At 38.9% G+C, this 19,080-nt stretch overlaps 1 protein-coding gene across 1 annotated transcript in view; it reads left to right on the forward strand.

The window, feature by feature from the left end:
• INO80 (INO80 complex ATPase subunit) overlaps nt 1-19,080 on the forward strand; it is a 243,974-nt gene that overhangs the window by 98,242 nt on the left and 126,652 nt on the right. Inside the window, exons 16-18 of the mRNA XM_089654321.1 lie at nt 2,214-2,356; nt 8,743-8,827; nt 15,477-15,594. Coding sequence (XP_089510447.1) covers nt 2,214-2,356; nt 8,743-8,827; nt 15,477-15,594 — 346 coding nt within the window. The remainder of the gene's footprint in view (nt 1-2,213; nt 2,357-8,742; nt 8,828-15,476; nt 15,595-19,080) is intronic.

A 19,080-nucleotide genomic window follows, 5' to 3' on the forward strand; every position in this document is an offset into this window, starting at 1 on the left:
TACTTTTTGGACTTTAGAGATGCAGCTTTTCAGACACATACTGACGTTGTCTTCAACTTTTACAGTTTGTCTTGGAGTGTAATGTCTTCTTATTCGGTGGGAGAATCTATGGACAATGTAAAGGCACTGCAATGGGTTAATCCTGCGTACCAACATATGCAAATTTATTCCTGGGTTGGTGGGAACGCTGCAGAGTATTTTCAAAGCAATTTGAGCATATTAGTATGTGCACCTTACTCTGGGTGCGCTTTATCGATTATATTTTCATCCTGTGGCAGGGCTCAAAAGGAAAATTTGAGTTTGTAGCTGAGTTGAATAAGAACAACATTGGGATTTATTCTACGAGCTAGATCGCTTATGATTGTATTAATTTCTTGAGCTCAAAATCACAAGAAATGAGAATGGTGTTATTGAAACAACAATTTACTGTAAACCCACATCTACTAATATGTTGCTTCACTGGGATAGCCAGCACCCAACTTCATTGAAAAGGGGCATCCCACAGGGAAATTCATGAGAGCAAAAAAGGCATTGCTCAATGGACAAAGCATTTCAGGCTAAAAGTCTTCAGCTGGTGGACAGATTTATTAGACATGGCTATCATATCAGTGATTTAATAAAATCGTATGACTAAGTAAATACAGTCCCAAGGGAGACCTTACTCAGAAACAAGCAGACACGGAGGATAGTGTGGGAATGAGAGTCATTGGTACATATTCCTGTCAATCTGGTCAGATTTTTAATATCATTAAAAAAGTATTGGGATGTTTTACACAATGATAAAGACCTTTCAAAAATCCTCCCAAAGAATCCCATGATCACCTACAGAAAAGGGGGAAATCTTAGAGACATGTTCGTGCATAGTCACTTAGAGAAGGTGCCAAGAAAGATTACTTCAACATGGCTATCTGATAAACTGCAGGGAAGCCATAAATTTGGACATTGCAAAGTTTGTCCCTTTATTCCAATTGAAAATATTTGCAAACCCTAAAAATAGAGAGATCATAAAGATACCACATATTTTTTTTGCAATTGCAATACTGAGGGGGTCATTAACATTATGAAATGTCCTTGCCCACTTCTATATGTTGGCAAAACCATCCGCCAGTTCAGGCATAGAATGCTGGAACATGTGAATGACACTGCACAGAAAAGGGACAGGCCTATTGTCAGACATGTCCTTGAAAAACATGGAAGAAAAGCTGAAGTTTTGAAATTTTGGATAGTAGATCAGTTTCAGTTGGGTCCAAGAAAAGGGGACCTAGATAAACATCTTGTGAAACTTGAAGCCAGATGGATCTTCTCTCTGAACTCGCGCTCCCCCCATAGTTTGAATGAAGGTTTTACTTTCTCTCCATTTGCTTGTAATTGATATTCCCAAGGCAATGTTGTCCATTTGCCTTATTTAAGTACTTTTTATTTGTATGTACATTATGTGTAAATTGTGAAAGGAATAACTGGATGGAATAATATAATATGTTATGATCCAATTATAATAAGATAGGAAAGTTTCATCAGATTAAATGGGACATTAATGGCAGTGATTATACCTGTCCTTCTCTCTGATGTCCACAAGATGGTGTTTTCAATTTGGCATGTGCAGAATGCAAGCATTTGGATGGCACATGAGGGATGAGGCAATGACACACGTAATGACAACATGACACAAACCGGTGATGTCATTGCGTCCTGTGCGCATGGTGGTCATTTCCAGGTGGCCTTTTGGTGCGGAGGGACAAGCACCCTCTTTCAGTTCTAATCTTGATATCAACAACCTGCAAATCTCTGTACAGCAGCATTTAGATTTGGAGAGTGAGGGCCAGCACTAGGAGTCAACCAAGTTGGTGCAGTAGTGCACATGTGCTGACAGGAGGGGAGAAAATAGTGGTTACCTCATCAGTGTGCTGCTGCTCCATTATTGACCAATCAACAGATTGGAGTGTGTTCTTGAATACATGGTTGTGCTGTTTGCCCAGAGTATCTGGATCACAAATGTAGCCGCTCACAATTAATAAAACCATCACAGATACATTTGTTACCATATACTGTATGTATTCAAACTATATTTAGTTTTTTTAAGAAAACTATATCTTGGGAGCAGTCATTCACATTTTTCTCACAAAAAAGAATCTTGTATCAGTGTTGTCTTGTTTTCTATCATTGTTTCTAAAACGTATTATTCACCATTGTCTTCTTCTCTCTTGACCTAACAGAAAACATTGTACACACAAGAAGCCCCTTTCCACGTGGTGATCACCAGCTACCAGTTGGTTGTACAGGATGTGAAATACTTTCAGAGGGTAAAATGGCAATATATGGTTCTGGATGAGGCTCAGGCTCTGAAGAGCAGTTCTAGGTAATGTTTCAGCATGCTGCCATTATTTGTTTTTGTCCAGAATTAAGAGTTATTTACTAGATTTGGTTTACCAGTATCTCAAAACAGCCAGCCGCTGAGAAGGCCTGTGCAGACTATAGCTGCCTCCACTCAAATAAGGAATCCTTTCAGGAATATTAGTGGGCATAAATGGTTACTAAAAAGTCAAATTACTGTGAGTCTACCTGATAGAGTAAAGGCTTCCTAATGCACAATATACAGGATGTTGAGATGCAGCAAGATGGGTTAGTTAGAACTTAACTGTTAGCTATGGTGGGATTAGGAAACCTTCTTTTATTTGAGGCCTTGTTCACACAATACATAAAGAAAAACTGATGGAAATTGACACGCAGATTTCATTTCTGGAGATATCAGGTTATATCAGTTTTCATGCACGCTTCAATGAGTTTTATACACGTTGCAGATTCCTGCGCAGAGTATCGCTCATGATACTAGTGTTGTGGTGTGAACAGGGCACATAGAGAATAATTGACTTTGCTGTGACCTTGCAGACCGCGTGCAGAAAAACCAACGTCTTTGCACCATGGTATGAATGAGCCCTTACTATTTAGTGTTGCGTATATCTTGCATATATTCTGCTCAATAATAGTTCTTGTGTGAGGGTCCTATCAAACTCATGTATGTATATTTAATCGTGTGGGTTTTTTAGTTGCGTTGCTGTATGCATTTATGTAATTTTTGTGCATTTTGTATTTCACTATGTAAAGTAAGGGATAAACACATGCAGATACAATTTTTCTTTCTTCCTTGTTATAACTGGCTGCTCCTCTGCATCTGTTATGAGCTAGGACACAGTACTACGATCCTTGGATCGCTGGACCCCTCTGCCTATAGTTATGGGTCATAGAAGGTGCACCATTTCTGCTCTCCAGTAGCAGTTTCGTTAGTACCCTAAGGAAATATTCCTCTCCACTCTTCGTGAAGCTTTAGTGCAAGAGAACTGGGTCTGTGGGCCAGGATGGCACACATATTTTGTTAATGGTTCAGTGAGGATGGGGGGTTTCAGTGATCTCTCTCCACAGTGTCTAAATTCTGCTAATTCTGAGCAATGTTCCTGTTCAGAGGCACTTTCTTCTTAGAGGCCTCCCTAGCCCCCTCACTCCCTCAGACACGAATCCTTCCTCTGACTTTGGCCCTTTTATTGGACACCAGAGAGCCCCTCATCCTGTCACCCAGATTCCATCTATGACTTTCTTTGACTGCATTTGTACTTGCTAAGGAAGGGGAGGAGGATTATACCACATCTGAGTCACAGACTTTAGTACTGGAGGAGGCACAATCCACCAAAATCTCTCCCACACTTAAGAATACCATGACATTCTTTTTTTCACAGTGCACATCTGCCTTACCTTAGAGCAGCTTGCCTCTGCTCAACCAGTGTAGGATCACTGAAAACCTTTGTTCCTACAAAAAATGTGCTCAGCAATACCCTGTTGAGGAGGTGTCCCCAAAATAATTGGCACTTCCAGTCATGGACCTGCCATTACCTATTTTAGCAAATCCTTAATGGTTCCTGTTAAAGGTGTTGTGCTTTTTTGAAGACCTTTTGGACAATACGTTAGATGTCCTCCTTAAGGCCTTATTCTTCTTGTCATGTTAGGCTAGCCAACCTGCTGTCACAACCATGTCTGTTTGCCAGACTTTATCTGTCTTGTTCAGAAGATACATAGCTAGGAACCCCAGATCCATTTTTATGGATCCAGCTGTCCTTCCACATTTTGGATTTTTCCCTGTAGCTTTGTGCTACTGTGTTGATGTATCTGTCATCCTATGTCCACTGGAGAGTTTAGACTCTGCAGAGAGTTAGATGTAGTCTAAACTTACAGAAAACGGCACTCGATCTGACTCATCACTAGGTGTATCTGGGCCTTCTCTTACTTTCCCGAGGATAAGCTCTTGTCCCACTGCTCCAATTTTTGTACCCCACAGTTCAGGAGCCACTCCCCAATTTGCTTTTGCATGAGAGTTATGGGATTAATGGTAGCTGCCTTCGAGGCAGTACCATTTGCCTAGCTTCACTGCAGACTATTGCAAATCAACATTCTGGCAGTGTGGGACAAGCAGTCTCTGGATTGCCCCCAATGGCTTGGAAGGTGCTCATGAGTCTTGTATACCTTGTTAGTACATGTGAATTTGTCATCCAAGGAATCTCCGTTTGCCATCAATATCCTGGAACTTAGCAGAAGTTGCTTGTCCCTTCATCACTGGACCTCTTCGGTGAAAGGTCAGGCAACCAGGATTCAGTCGAACAATGCCACAATAATGGCTCACATCAACCATTAGCAAGGCACCAAAAGCCATGCAGCTCAAAGAGAAGGGGGCCTCATTCTAGCTTGGACAGAATGCCCTTGACGATCATGCAAGTCCCAGGCATGGAAGATTTGCAGGCAGACTTTCTCAGTAGTCAACACCTGGATCCCAAAGAATGGGCTCTTCATCCGGAGGTATCTCAAGCTCTCTGATGTGCTTGAGGGACACTGAACCTGGACCTTTACTGTCCAGATTAAACAACATACTAGACATGTTTATCAAAAAGACCAGGGATCCTTTGTCCTTTTTTAATGGATGCTCTGGTGACTGTGAGACCAATTCAACTTGATCTATGTCTTCATCCCTCCAAACCTCCTTCCTTGTCTGCAAAACAGAATTAGAGATGGATATTCAGGTAATCCTCATTGCACCAGACTGGCCCAGAAGGATGTGTTCCTCAGCTATACTCGGAATCCTTGCCTCCTAGCTTATCCACATCCTTCGGTTCCAGGAGCTGGCTCAGCATCCTGCTTTACAGACAGTGGCTTTAATGGCTTGGATGTTGAAGCCCGGGTACTGAAGAGCAGAGGCCTGTCAGCTTTGGTCATTCCCTGTGCTCTTGAATGCTTGGAAATTGACTTCTCGAAAAGCCACTATCATGCTTGGAAGGCTTATTTTGTGTGATGCGAGGCTAGCAAATTCCATCTCAAGAAGTACTCCATGGGATGAATCCTACCTTTACTCAAATCCGGTATGAATCAGCATTGGACTTAAGTGCCATTAAATTTCAAGTCTGGGTTCTGGCCATTCATTCCCAAGAAAGCTTGCCTGTCTCTTCTCAGTGAAAGCTTTTTTTCTCACATTGCTTCATCTCCCCGTGACACCTTGGGATTTCAACTTGTTTTTGTCAGTCTTCCAGAAACAGCCATTTGAGCCTATCAGGCTACTTTCACAAGGCTGCCTTCCCTGTTGTTATTACCTCTGTGAGGTAAGTTTCAGAGCTTTTGATCCTGTAAAGAGCCCTTTTTAGTGTTACACAGGGATGAGGTTTCTTTGAGGCCTAAGACCTCCTTTCTACCCAAAGGTAGTTCCTTCCTTCTACCTTACCAGGACATTGTCCTTACCTCCCTGTATTCTGCCCTGAATCTTCCTATAGAAAATTCCCTCCATTGTCCTTATGTGGATTTTCCTCTAGGCACACAGGTTTTCTCTTTCTGGTGTTTCTGAAGTTTCAGAGGACCCTGCCTTTTGTTCCTCCAATTCCAAGTGGATTAGACAAGTCACCAACTGAGCCTGTAGTCTAAAGGATAGAATTTTTTTCTTCCCTGTCAAGGTACGCTCTGCCAGACCTGTTAGTGCTTCATTGACTTTTCAGCATCAAACATCTGTTTCCCAGATTTCCATAGCTACCAACTGGTCTTCTGTTCTCTCATTTGTTAAGTTGTGCCTCATCTGATATTATTTTCCATTGTAAGGTGCTGCAAGCTACTCTGTGAGTGCTTTAAAGCCCTTCTTTTCAACCTTTGTTATGTGGACCAGTTGGCACTTTGTTGTGTTGGCCGCTCCTCAATTGCATTGCTTCTGGAAGTCAAAAACTCTGATCCAGGGTCCTGAAATGTATGATTAAGAAAATAGGATTTTTGGCCTGCCTGCATACTGTTTTCTTTCCACACATTACAGGACACAGGACCTCCACTCTGGTTTTATGATTTACACCTTTTACTTCCTACAAAACCGTGGCTGGTTGGGTGTTGGAGATGTTTATGGGGGGTGTCCTTACAGCTTTGTTTGCCAGTGTCCAATCACCTGAAGGCAGTATCATACGACTCATAGTTTAAAACTCTGATCCTGTGTCCTATAATATACTAAAAATACATGATTTTTCAGGTAACTCAAAAACCTGTGTTTTTTTTTTTTTCTTCGCATTCACAGTTCATTTAATGGGCCTAGTAAAAGTTTGCAAATGCACTAAGCTGCAGCATATACAGTTGATGTAAACTATCCACTTAGGCCCCGTTTACACCTAGCAATCACAGATTGCCATGTTTATAGCGCTTTTTTGCAGCAGCACCATTCATTTTGAATAGACTTCTTTCTGCTCCAAAACACGTCAAAGTAGCTCCTGTACCCTATTTGGAGCCGACTTTGGTGCATTTTTTCATTCTTTTGCACATTTGGGGTGCCATTAACAAAAATGGCACCTAAAGCACTTCACACATTCTGCCACAATTTTACCGTGTTCCAGAGTCATAGGTAGGGTTGTGTGATTCTGCCAGCAATTATAGAACGCCCAGATGTGAATTTTTTTTTATCTTTTCAAATAACGGCTTTGAACCGCCTCTTCTGGGATCCCCCACCAGTGTTCTGGGCTCCTCCTTTTCTGCAAATGCCATCATAGAAAGCAATTTCCGATAATGGCACATGTGCGGGCTCAGTCTTTTACTGGGCAATGTGTGTCTGTAGACACACACAGCCTAACTTGGCCCTGCTCCCAACTCACAGGATTTAACAGCGGCAGGAGCCAATTGCACCCGCTGCTGCCTCTATGTCAAGTGAGGTGAGAAAGAAAAATCAGCACTGCTGCAGATGGGCACAGCACTGGATTGAGAGGGCTCAGGTAAGTACTTAGTGTAGGGATTGACCATGGAAGGTTTTTTTTTTGTTTTTTTACTTTAATGCAGACAATGTTAAAAAAACCTTCTGTCTTTATAACCACTTTAGGCTGTGTAGGGATTTCCACTTGAAAGCCATTTCATTTTGCAAAAATGTGGGCGAGTGTCCTCCCTAGGACTTTCTGCCAGGTTCTCCAAATGGTTACTTTTAGTGGTTGCCCAGCAAAAAACATTCTGGAAAGCAGACTGCTCTCCAGTGGTCCAAAGGGGCACCTGTTTCCTCAGGGAGCCCTGTCCAGTTGCAGGGGGATTCCAAATAGAAAGTGCTGAGAGGTGTGCTAAATCAATCACCTGTCTACTCTGTGTTGAGCTGTCCAATCCCAGCAGAAACACCAGTAAGGTAAGTAGCAGAATGGGGACTTTGTTTCTAGATCTCCACTGCCTGGAGACAGATGGAGCTGTATCAGGTGTCTTATTATTATACAGGATTTATATAGCGCCAACAGTTTGCTCAGCGCTTTACAATATAACGGGAGAAATTACAGCAACAATACAGTTCAATACAAGAGGGATTTGAGGGCTCTGCTCCTTGGAGCTTACAATCTAGGCGATAAAGCCCTGATGTCTCCATATACCTGATGACTGCTTCTATGCTATTACATAGGTGGCTTGCAGGTCCCCTAATAGTCGTAATGAAATGAAGTAAAAAAAATGTAATCCGTAAAACCACTTGAAATAATCATTAAAATGTGACAACAATTTAAAAGACCTAATGTGTGAAACATTGCAGTTGATTTACTAATGGCAAGTAGACTCTGCACTTCCAGAGTGCACAGTCTATTTGCCTTTAGGAAATCAACCCCATTGGGTATCCCCACACACCATAGGTAGAAGAATAATCTTAAAACCGTCATTTAGGTTTAACTCTAAAGCCATGGAAAGTAGAGGTTTTTAATAAGATATATACTTACAATATTGGATACCATGGTTTTTCATAGTTTCAAAGCACACATGATTTTCAGATGACATGCATTTGGTACAGATTAATGCAAAACGTTTTCATCTTTTATATTTGAAGGAAAATGTAGAGATTGGTATTTTGATTGTCAATTCACTCTACCTTCATTTCTTCTTTTATCCCACCTGATGAAACATACAATTTTGGGAGGAACACTGCCTATGGTAGAGGAAACCTTTGGAAACCACTTTCAAAAAATTTTTTTAAGGATATAATGCCATTGTAAATTGATTTTTACCATTTCTATGTAGCATTTACTTTAAGAATAGAAATTATTATATGTTAGTATAAATGGATACCTCACCTTGGTAAATGCACAGTGATTTCTCAGTATTTAAATTATACAATACTTTACTAACTTTCACATCCTCCATTCAACATACTGTTTTCTCTTTCCAACTTCATTGCCATTGAGCTGGAATCGAAATTATTTTGCTAACATTTAGTTTTGTTTTCTGTTAATTTAGTGTTCGGTGGAAAATTCTGCTACAGTTTCAGTGCCGCAACAGGCTTCTTCTAACTGGCACTCCAATTCAAAACACAATGGCTGAGGTATGTTTGAAGGACAATAGAGGCTGGATGAGTCAGCCAACGAATCTGTTGTTAACAGTAGTTTTCTAATTGCACATTGTGTAGATTTGTTTCCATATGACACATTTACTGTGGCCCAGAGGATATATCAAATTAAAGCAGTATTAATCCCAAAACCTAAAATGTATTATATTGCAGTTTGCCAACCATTAGATGTGGTTGCTGCGTCAGTTTTCTGTGGCTTCTTTTCTGTTTTCACCTGGTGATCAGGCCAGTAACACCACACTTTGGAGGAATGAACATAGGACACAGTAGACCGCAGCATTGTCAGTCCTGGGGGTGGGAGTGTTAAATGTATTAGCAGATTTGAATACAAAAACAAATTTAAGCCAAACTCTACGTAACACTTTATAATCTGTTACAGCAAACAGTTGTTTTTTCCTTTAGGGAAAAAGGTTTTACATTATTAAATAAAAGAGAATAATTTTAATCACCCCTGTCAGTGGTAAATGGATTATCTTATCCCTGTGAACTAATCTTCCTGCTGGAGAGCTTGAACTTATGAAAAACATCAGAGTTGCTGGCTGAATCACCAGATGAAAATAGGGGAAAGAAATCCTAAAAAAGGAAACTAATATAGCCATTGCATCTAAGAATTGGTAAGCTGCAATATAATAAATGTTCACATTAGCATTAAATGGGAGCTAGGGGGGTGGCAGAAGTGTTTCAAGCGCACCTTTAAAACACTGAGTAAGAGCAGGAAAACAGAAGTTTCACTGGAATTTTCCCTGCCCTAGTCTTCTGAAGGCAAACACAGCACTGCCATCCCCCTAAACAGGTCTTCTGTTTATATATTAACAATTTCCTGCATGGTACTTTGCCCTGTTAAAGATAAAGTCCACCTTTTGCAAAAAAAAAACAAAAAAACGCGAAGGTATTGCCAGCGTACTCTTTACAAGTCCCATCTGCCTCAGGTTCAGATAGGACTTGTAATGTTCGTGTGTTGATAGTGTTTTATACCATGTTTCATGTTACAACCATAAATATACAGTAGGTGTAACAGTAAACGTGGTGTAAAACATGAGCTTAGCCTTTCAAGTAGAACTAGAGGTACAAAATTTTATTTTCATTTTGGATAGAGGTAAGGAAGGTTCTAACCTGTCAGATTCTTTTTTGCTATCTGTATCCCATTGCGGATATTTACCTTTTCTTCCTACTCCATTGCCAAAATAAGAAGTCCCAACTAGAAGATTTCCCCTTTATCTCTGTCCTAGTTACAACCCGAAATTTGGGATTATCTTTTACTTTCATGTTTGGTAACAACAATAAACAGTACAAATAGAGAGGACAAATTTCCATAATAGGAGCACACATAGCAATCCAAAATTTACAAAAATGTGTTCTACTCACTCGCCACTCTGTCCAAAACTAAAAAGTGGTTTGGATTAAAGTTATATTTTAACCTACCTTATGTTAGAGCTCACTCATACTTTTAGAGTTTGCTATCCCTGACAAATACTGGTTTCAGTTAATGATCAGGAACAAATCAGCATGGTTTCTAATCATGTGATCACCATAACCTCTTTGAAATAACCTGGTGTGGAGTGTTGACCAGGAAACACATGCACTCTTTTCCCAGCCACATTCCAGAGCCTTAGCAAGGCTTACTTGCTGGTTTAACTTTCCATCTCCCTCTACAATCTTTACCAAAATAAGAGTGCCACAGTTTGTGCTAAATATGTAGTCCATCCAAAACTATGACCTGCCCTTTCAGAGACCACTTGCCAATATATACACATGCATATACTGTATACTGTATGTATATGTATATAGAAGTATACACAAATATTCTCTTACAACTGTTTTCCACTGATATGTCTTCCTTGACTGGTTACTTTATTTGGATCAATGTTCACTGCAAATGTTAATGAAACTATTCCATCTTATATTGGATTTCTAAGAAGGTAGCTGAAGCAATGCAGTTTAATTAATTTATTAAATTGTTGATGTGTTTTACTGTTATAAATTCTAAATTGTATAAAACCATTACAATGAACACTCACTAGGTGGCAGTGCTATATTACAAATAGATTTCTTCCTGTCCGGATTTCCATGCAAAAAGCATTAAGGCTCATTTACTAAAGGCTTACTCACACCTGCAGTTTTACCACAACATGCTCAAAACACTTTAAATGTGATGGTGTGATGAATTTCTATTCATTTTGAATGGCCCCCCATTGCATTTTGCTGATGGATGTGTGTTTCAGTGCAACAGGTGGCAACACATTTTTTTTTAACAGCCCAATGCACATTAGTGTGACAATACACAATCATTGGTAGGATGCATAGGAGTGCCATTCAGAATGAATGGCACTACATTGCACCAATGCATTTAACATGCAACACCAAAGTGTGGATAGGCACTAAAGAGAATCTTTCTCCCCAACATTATGTGAACATTCGCTTCAATTATGAAATCTTGTGAAGAACAACTTTTGTGTTCATTTTAAATACCCAGTTATGTGCAGAAGCCTTCACTAGATATTTTTAAAGTGAATTTATACAGTTTTTCAAGTGAAGATTTTCAACCCCTTTAGTTAATAAGCTTCATTGTGTTTACAGCCACATCTTATTGTTGTTGGCCTAATCTGAAAGCTGCGTAAAATAACCCTCTCGGTTTGCGGTTGGTAATGCAGTAAAATTGTGTTAGGTATTGCTTTTATGTAAAAGGCATAGGTTAGGTATATGCTTCACCCAGCATCCATAGAAGCTTACATTCTAGTATGAACTTTGGACATAGACATTGTTTAACTTAGCTGAAATAAGGACAAAATGATGTTGCGCTACTCACAGTCCATAGGTCACATATAAAACTTATATATACAAAAAAGTGGAGACAATATATACAGTGACACAATGTGCAAAAAAGAAAAAATGTGATAAGATCCTCATGGGGTCTTAAAAAATATCTGAACGTGATTTGATCGTAATCGGATCCAAAGGTGAATAAAGGAGTGAAAAATGCACAACCACACAAATGACAATACACAATATGTGAAACCATATATACAATAAGAAAGTATTAAAGGTGAATAAATCCTAAGCATGATAAAATGGTGATAGTGAATAATAGTCCAACTATGGTCTTGAAAGTGGTAAGTCCACAGAAATTTGTTCTCAAATACAACATAAACACATGAACATGCAAATGAAAAAACCAAATGTGCATATAAAAATGCAGGAAAAAATTATAATATCCAAGTATTAGGTGATGTATCCAGATATACAGATATCAAATGCAAACCAAACGAAGAAAAAGAAACATATTTAAATATGCAATAGTGAAAAAAGTATGTGTAGTATATAGAGCTTCAAGTATGCAGCCAATTGCACAACATAAAGCAACATACAAAGATATGTGAACCAGAGTCCAAAATGGTGCTTTCCGCAACAACTTAATCAAAATTAAAATGAACACTCGTGAACGTGTATGGTGACTGTGGGTAGGCCCGAAAAGAGTATCCGCAAGTGGCAGGATTAGCCTCTCACCTCATTGCTTCGACCCAAAAGGGTCCTTAGATTGTACGCCCCTTGAGGGTTAGGGACTGATGTGAATGTACAATATATATGTAAAGAGCTGCGTAAATTGATGGCGCTATATAAGTACCTGAAATATATAAATAATTAAGGGTCAAAACACTTTTGGGATCACAACATCGTATCCTCCATGCATATGATTCCTCCGTCGCTCAGACCTTTCCCTGCAATGATCTCTCTCTCTCTGGGGTATGCGTTTAGGTGGCGATATTCTCTCCAGGTATACAGTTTGGGGTGTGAGCCAATATCTCAGTAAAAGACATAAGTACAGCTTCCCATAGTGTATTACCTTTATTATTTCAGAAAGTAAGCAAAGTATTTCCAAGTTTGCACTCATATTAGCATTCCTGATTCATCAAGCCTTCAAACCTCATGCTCTAGGTGTATTTGCATGGGTGTATACGTTCGGTGTAGCAAGATGGCTTCCACGCCAGAAGCGTGTCACCGCGTGCTGGCCTACACGGTGGGTCACATTAACCACATGACTTCCTCAGGGCTCTCACCTTTGGATCCGATTTAGGATCAAATCACGTTCAGATATTTGTTAAGACCCCATGAGGATCTTATCACATTTTTCCTTTTTTGCACATTGTGTCACTGTATATATTGTCTCCACTTTTTTGTATATATAAGTTTTATATGTGACCTATGGATTGTGAGTAGCGCAACATCATTTTGTCCTTATTGCATTTATTTGATCATTGGTATATGATTAGATGTTAGCAGCTTCTCTGTGAGTTTTACATTATATCATTAGTCATAGCGCAGGAGGTTTACTCCATTATTCCTTCGCTTAGCTGAAGTTGCTGTGGCTATCTCAGTGTGGGAACCCTGTTGCCTATTTGAGGGTTTACTGCCCATTGTTTTACCTGTGTTGTCAATGGGTGATGACAGACTGCTTTTAATTAGAGACGTCTGTTTTTGGTATATTAGTATTGGTTTGGATGAATCGGTGTTCACCATCCTTCTCTGAAATTTACCCCTGATGAAAGATTTTACAATGTTCTAAAAAGCAACAGGTATCCCACTGAAGAAATTCTACCTCTCCAGGTCTTCTATTGGGAGACAGAGGATACCACATGACTCCAAACCGTCATTTTGTGATATAAAGTACAGCCGTTATGCATTGTTTTAACTTATTTTTTTGGTGATGTATTTGATTTTAATAATTTTTAATAAAGTATTTTGCAATTTTATCCCAGCCAATGGATACAATTGCCTTTAAAGTCCAATTTTCTCTATTTTGGGGGTTCACTTTGGTGTCTATAGAAACGGATATTGTAAAAAAAATTGAATGACTTCAGTGGATGGATTTCTAATTAAAGGACATAAGGATTTTGTTTTTTACATTTTAATTTTCTTCAGAGGATCTGAAGTCCACCCTCATTCAGCTGTGCAGCAACAGAAAACTTTTAAGCCTAAAATCTCTTTAGGTCCTAAACTAAGCACTGTGACTGAGAGTAGGGAGCACCAGCACTATTAGCAACCAGGACTTTCAGGAGCCCAGAGTCCAGATGCTGTTTTAAAATGACACTCGGATAAATAGCCACTCTTTACTAGAGGCACCTTGGATTCGAATAGATAAAGCATTTAAAGAGCATTTCATAGAAAAATGTAAATTCTGTATTTAGTAGTTGTTGCAGGAGTCCTGACTCTTATTGCTCATGTAAACTGTTTCCATTGTTGCTTATATGACTTGGTAGACAAGGGAAATGTAGTATTTTTGTGAACCCATAGATTTTGTGGGTTCCCAGCTAACTTGAATTTGTATCCTTTTTCTAATTTCCCATTTTAAAGCAGAAATCCAGCAAAAAAATTATTTTCTGCCCCACAAATTTGCCCCACCTTAATCTCATCGCTATAAGCATACGCTATATTGAGGTTATCTTTGTGCTCTCCATTTCTGTACAGTATTCAGAGAATTAGGCTGACTCACTCCTCTGATATCTTCCTATCATTCTGGTTACTGCTAAGCTAATATAATGGCAGGCTATTTATACTAGATATGTTTAAACATTTTGCATTTTTTTTGTTGTTGTTAATGAGTACATAACATGTTTAAATAATTTTTTTTTTCCTGCATTTTGACATTATTATTGACCTCTCTTCTGGTTCAGAAGTTTTTATTTGTCATAAAGCAGAGGATACAGCATTTGCAAAAATCATTAGATACAAGTGTGTGTTTGCACAATTGTGTACTCGTATAAACTGAATGAGAACATGTGGAAAAGGGGTAGGAAAAGGAAAGGAGTAGAGGAGGGATCATGAAGGATGGTAAGTCAAAGAAATCAAACGGTATAAAATCAGAGCTGAAGCAGGGACTCCTCAAAACCTGGAGAGAGAAAATGAGCTAACCTAGTTTGCCATAGCTTGTTGAATGCAGGAATTCTATCTTGGAAGATAGCATTTATTTTACCATGGATCTTGGCTTGTGTGACCCTATTTTTAGTTTCTGTGAGGCATAGCTTAGGGATTTTCCAGGCCCTTAGCAGCAGTGGTAACCTGCAGGAGAAGTTTGAATTGCAGCTTCATGAGCTTGAAGGCATTTTTGTTAAGAAGAGCAACTGTGGTCTCAGGGGTAAGTGGTTACTAAAAATTATAGAAAGCATCCCAAATACTTACATCTGTTTCAGAGGAAGAAAGTTTGTCTATGGATATCCGCTACTGGATAAAAGTAAAATAATGGATGGTGAATAAAGGGAAATAGTGGCATTGCTGAGAGAGAAGACGAAATGTTTTTAACTGATCCTATATTGAGAGGGTTTAAGCCATAAAATAATATCTTTGGAGAGAGAGTTGCAGTCTGCCGCTTCATGACCAACCCAGATTGGGATTTCACAGGTAGCGGGATACTTAGTAATTGGGCTAATTGTGTGCATATGGTAATAATTTAGAAAAATGAGGGAGGCCTAGACCTCTTTTCATATACTGTAAGTTGCTGTAATGACATGTTACTGCACTGTACTTAATAGTTACTGATTTTTTCCATAGTCATAATAAAATTAATGTTTTAATTGATGCTTTACTACAAAATCCCTAAACAATGGCAAATTTATAATAATATTCTTTCTAGTTATGGGCACTTCTGCACTTTATCATGCCTACACTGTTTGACTCTCATGAGGAATTCAATGAGTGGTTCTCTAAGGATATTGAAAGCCATGCAGAGAACAGGTCTGCCATTGATGAAAGTAAGTGGTTTTTCCTTTTAAAACGCCTATTTATAAAATGTGTAAAGGCTTACTCATTTGGGTAATGCAAACAGTAGTGCAAAGAGCAGTAATCCAAAGCAGCTAAATGGGAATAATAATGGAAACTCAGATTAGCTGTTATGGGTATTGCACTTTACACATCATCCTGACTCTTGTACATATTGAATCAAAGTTAAAAATATACTTATTTTTGCATTAGTAAATTAGTATACTAAATGGGCCTCCCCTACACACTAATGTTGGCAATAGTTACATAGTTGAAAAGAAGACACAAATCCACTTAGTTCAACAGAAAGAAACAAACTGAAAACCTCTACATACACAATCCTATACCCACAGTTGATCAAGATGAAGGCCAAAAAAACCACCAATAAAACATGATCCAGTTTGCTCCAGAAGAAGGAATAAAATTCCTTCCTGATCCCCACAAGGTAATGAGATTTTCACTGGATCAACTACCCCTGACGTTATTACCTGTATTATCCAGGTATATTTTTTACATTTAGGAATGTATTCAGCTCTTTTTAAAATATCTACTGAGCTGGCCAGGACCAGCTCTTGAGTTGGTCTATTCTAAATTTGCTCTGCTCTTACTGTAAAGAAGTCTTTTCGTATGTGGTTGAATGTCTTTTCCTCCAGGTGTAAAGAATGCCCACTTATCTTCTGTAATACCCTGAAAGTGAATAATTACACCAAATTCACTGTTTTGATCACTTGTGTATTTATACAAGGAGAGCATACTCCCCCACCCCCTACCAATTTCCTCATTTTGAGTGAATAAATTCACTCTCTTTCATACTCTTTCCCCCAACTGAGCTCCTCAATGCCTCTTACCAGTTTGGTTGCCCTTCTCTACATTTTCTCCAGTTCCCCAATATGGTTTTTGTGAACTTGTGCCTAAAACTGAACTGCATATTCCAAAAGAGGTGTTACTAATGATTTGTACAGTTATAAAATTGTATCTCTCTCTGGAGTCTATACCTCTTTTATTACAAGAAAGGATTTTGCTCACTTTATAAACTGCAGGGTGGCATTGCATACTGTTATTAAGTCTATGATCTACCAGAAGACTCAGATCCTTCTCCACCAATGACTTTCCCAGCTGTTCTCTTCCTAGAATGTATGCTACATGCATTTTTTAGCCCCCAAGTGCATAACTTTACATTAATTAACATTAAATCTCATTTGTCACATGCTTTAGTTGCTCAATTATACAGTGCATTGAGGTCAGCTTATAAGTTGTAGACATCCTGTAAAGACATTATTCTGCTGCATCGCTTGGTGTCATCTGCAAAGACAAAACTGGTGCTTTTAATCTCAATTTTCTTTATCAGTTATAAATAGGGTAAAAACAAAAACCCATCCAATGTTTGACACTTTCCACAATATGTAGTACTCTGTGCCAGTCTATGTTTATTTAAATGCTTACAGCTATCCAGGCTTCTGCGGAGGAGCAAGCACACACAAAGTACTGTCATGTGCACTCTAGGTCCAATCAATTAATGCCCCTTAGCTGCTTCTAAGCATTAAATATATTAGTGTATGGGGGAGGTGCATACATTTGTAATAACTTGACCTTCAAGTGTAACAGATAAAGATAAATCAATTGGTTATGATTAGAATTGCATCATGTATACTTGCATACACACATCTATGTACCTGTACATACTCATATCCATATACGTATATATTAAACGACTACCTTTATTATATGTTTGGTTATGGTAGCGTTATTAATATGCTTGTTTTTTAAAGTGTGTTTAATGGTTGTTTATTAAAGTGTGTTTAAACTCTAACAATGTTATCAGGCCTTTCCTGAGTCCTCAGTTCTGAGTTCCTGTAGTCTCAACACATTTCCTGTCTTTAGAGCGCCAATGCTGTTCCTTCATAAATACAGTGCATGGAGTGAAAATGGTAACCTTAGGGTAGGAGTTGTGCTACTGAGTAAAGATTGTAGGACATAAACTACAAAAAGGTGGTCAAAAGAAAACTAATGCAGCTACCACAAGCCTGGACCGCCTTGCTTCTACCAGGAGCAGGGCACAACTGAATTTTTTGAGACAATTTTATGTTAGTTTTTCATGACAGGTATTTTCTTAACACATGTGCTAATAGTGCTGCATTACAGCTCTAAACAGGTCTTCTGCTTTTGATTTATATTTTATTCTATTCCTCTATATTTTGATAGCAGTTTTTGCATTATTTTTGAAAACCTATTTAATAATGAAAAGGATAAATTAAAATGACTTTTCATTGTGGCAAAATCAGGGTAAATTTGAAGATGGCTTATTGATTGGGTAGAACTGAAGACCCTCTGTAGGAAGCATCTTTAAATAAAAATGAATGGAATAATATACTCACCGGCCACTTTACAGTATTAGATATACCTTACTAGTACCGGGTTGGACTCCCTTTTGCCTTCAGAACTGCTTTAACCTCCCTAGCGGTATGATTATGTCCATATTTCTGTGCTCAAAGCGGTACATTTTTTTTTGCACGGAAATATATATATTTTTTTTATTGTAGGCCTGTAATTTTTAGGAATAACTCACTGAAATCTGTCCGAACAAGACTCTAGTAAACATCCCGGGTAGGATAAAACTTGAAACACGAAATCATAAATTATAATTTAATAAATAATCATAAAAAAAAAATATAATAATAATACATTTAATTCAATAATATAATCAGACCAAAAACACTGAAATTTGAAATATAGTGCCAAGTTCACACATCACTGAGCAAGGTCTGATGACGAATTTCCACACGAATCATTATCACTCAAGTGGTTCTCATTTACTATCGCTGTTCTCTAGCTGGTCTAAAACCGCTTTTGACCTAAAGGGACACTTTTTGGACACCATGCACGTTTCTCATTTTCCAGGCAGAAACAACAGTAAAAATGCAGGCAGGGCACAGGACAAAGCACTAGGGACAAAATGTATGTGAAATGGTTTGATACAGTAATGTTTTACTATGTGATTTTAGTGAATGTCACTTTTTGTCATTTTCGAATTTCCCGCCGTTCCATCCCCCGTACGTCCCGACGCTCGCAGGGGACGGAACCCAGATGACGGCATCCGCCAGATTACATTGCCAGGGACACTGCAGGAGGTACATCGTGGGAGCGCAGGACAAGTGATCGAGGGATCCCGGAGCAGCGCCGCATGGTAAGCCCGAGTGTAGCTCGGGGTTACCGCTTGTGGTACTGAAACTTTACCCCGAGCTACAATCAGGAATACCGTCAGGGAGGTTAAAGCGGTAGTAAACTGGCGTAAAGGGAATTAAAGTCCCCTGCACGGTAATGTCATAATGTGCTAGTATACAGTGCATACTAGCACATTATGTAAAACTTACCTTAAAACGAAGCCCTCCAGTGTCGCACTGTCACCGCTGTAGAGGCTTCCATCTTCACCCAACTTCCATCTGAGTTCACAAGCTCCGGCTGTCTGACAAACTGGACTG

The sequence above is a fragment of the Staurois parvus genome, unplaced genomic scaffold (genome assembly GCF_062004578.1).
Source record: "Staurois parvus isolate SC_StPar_1 unplaced genomic scaffold, SC_StPar_1.0 ptg000751l, whole genome shotgun sequence".
Classification (NCBI taxonomy): domain Eukaryota; kingdom Metazoa; phylum Chordata; class Amphibia; order Anura; family Ranidae; genus Staurois; species Staurois parvus.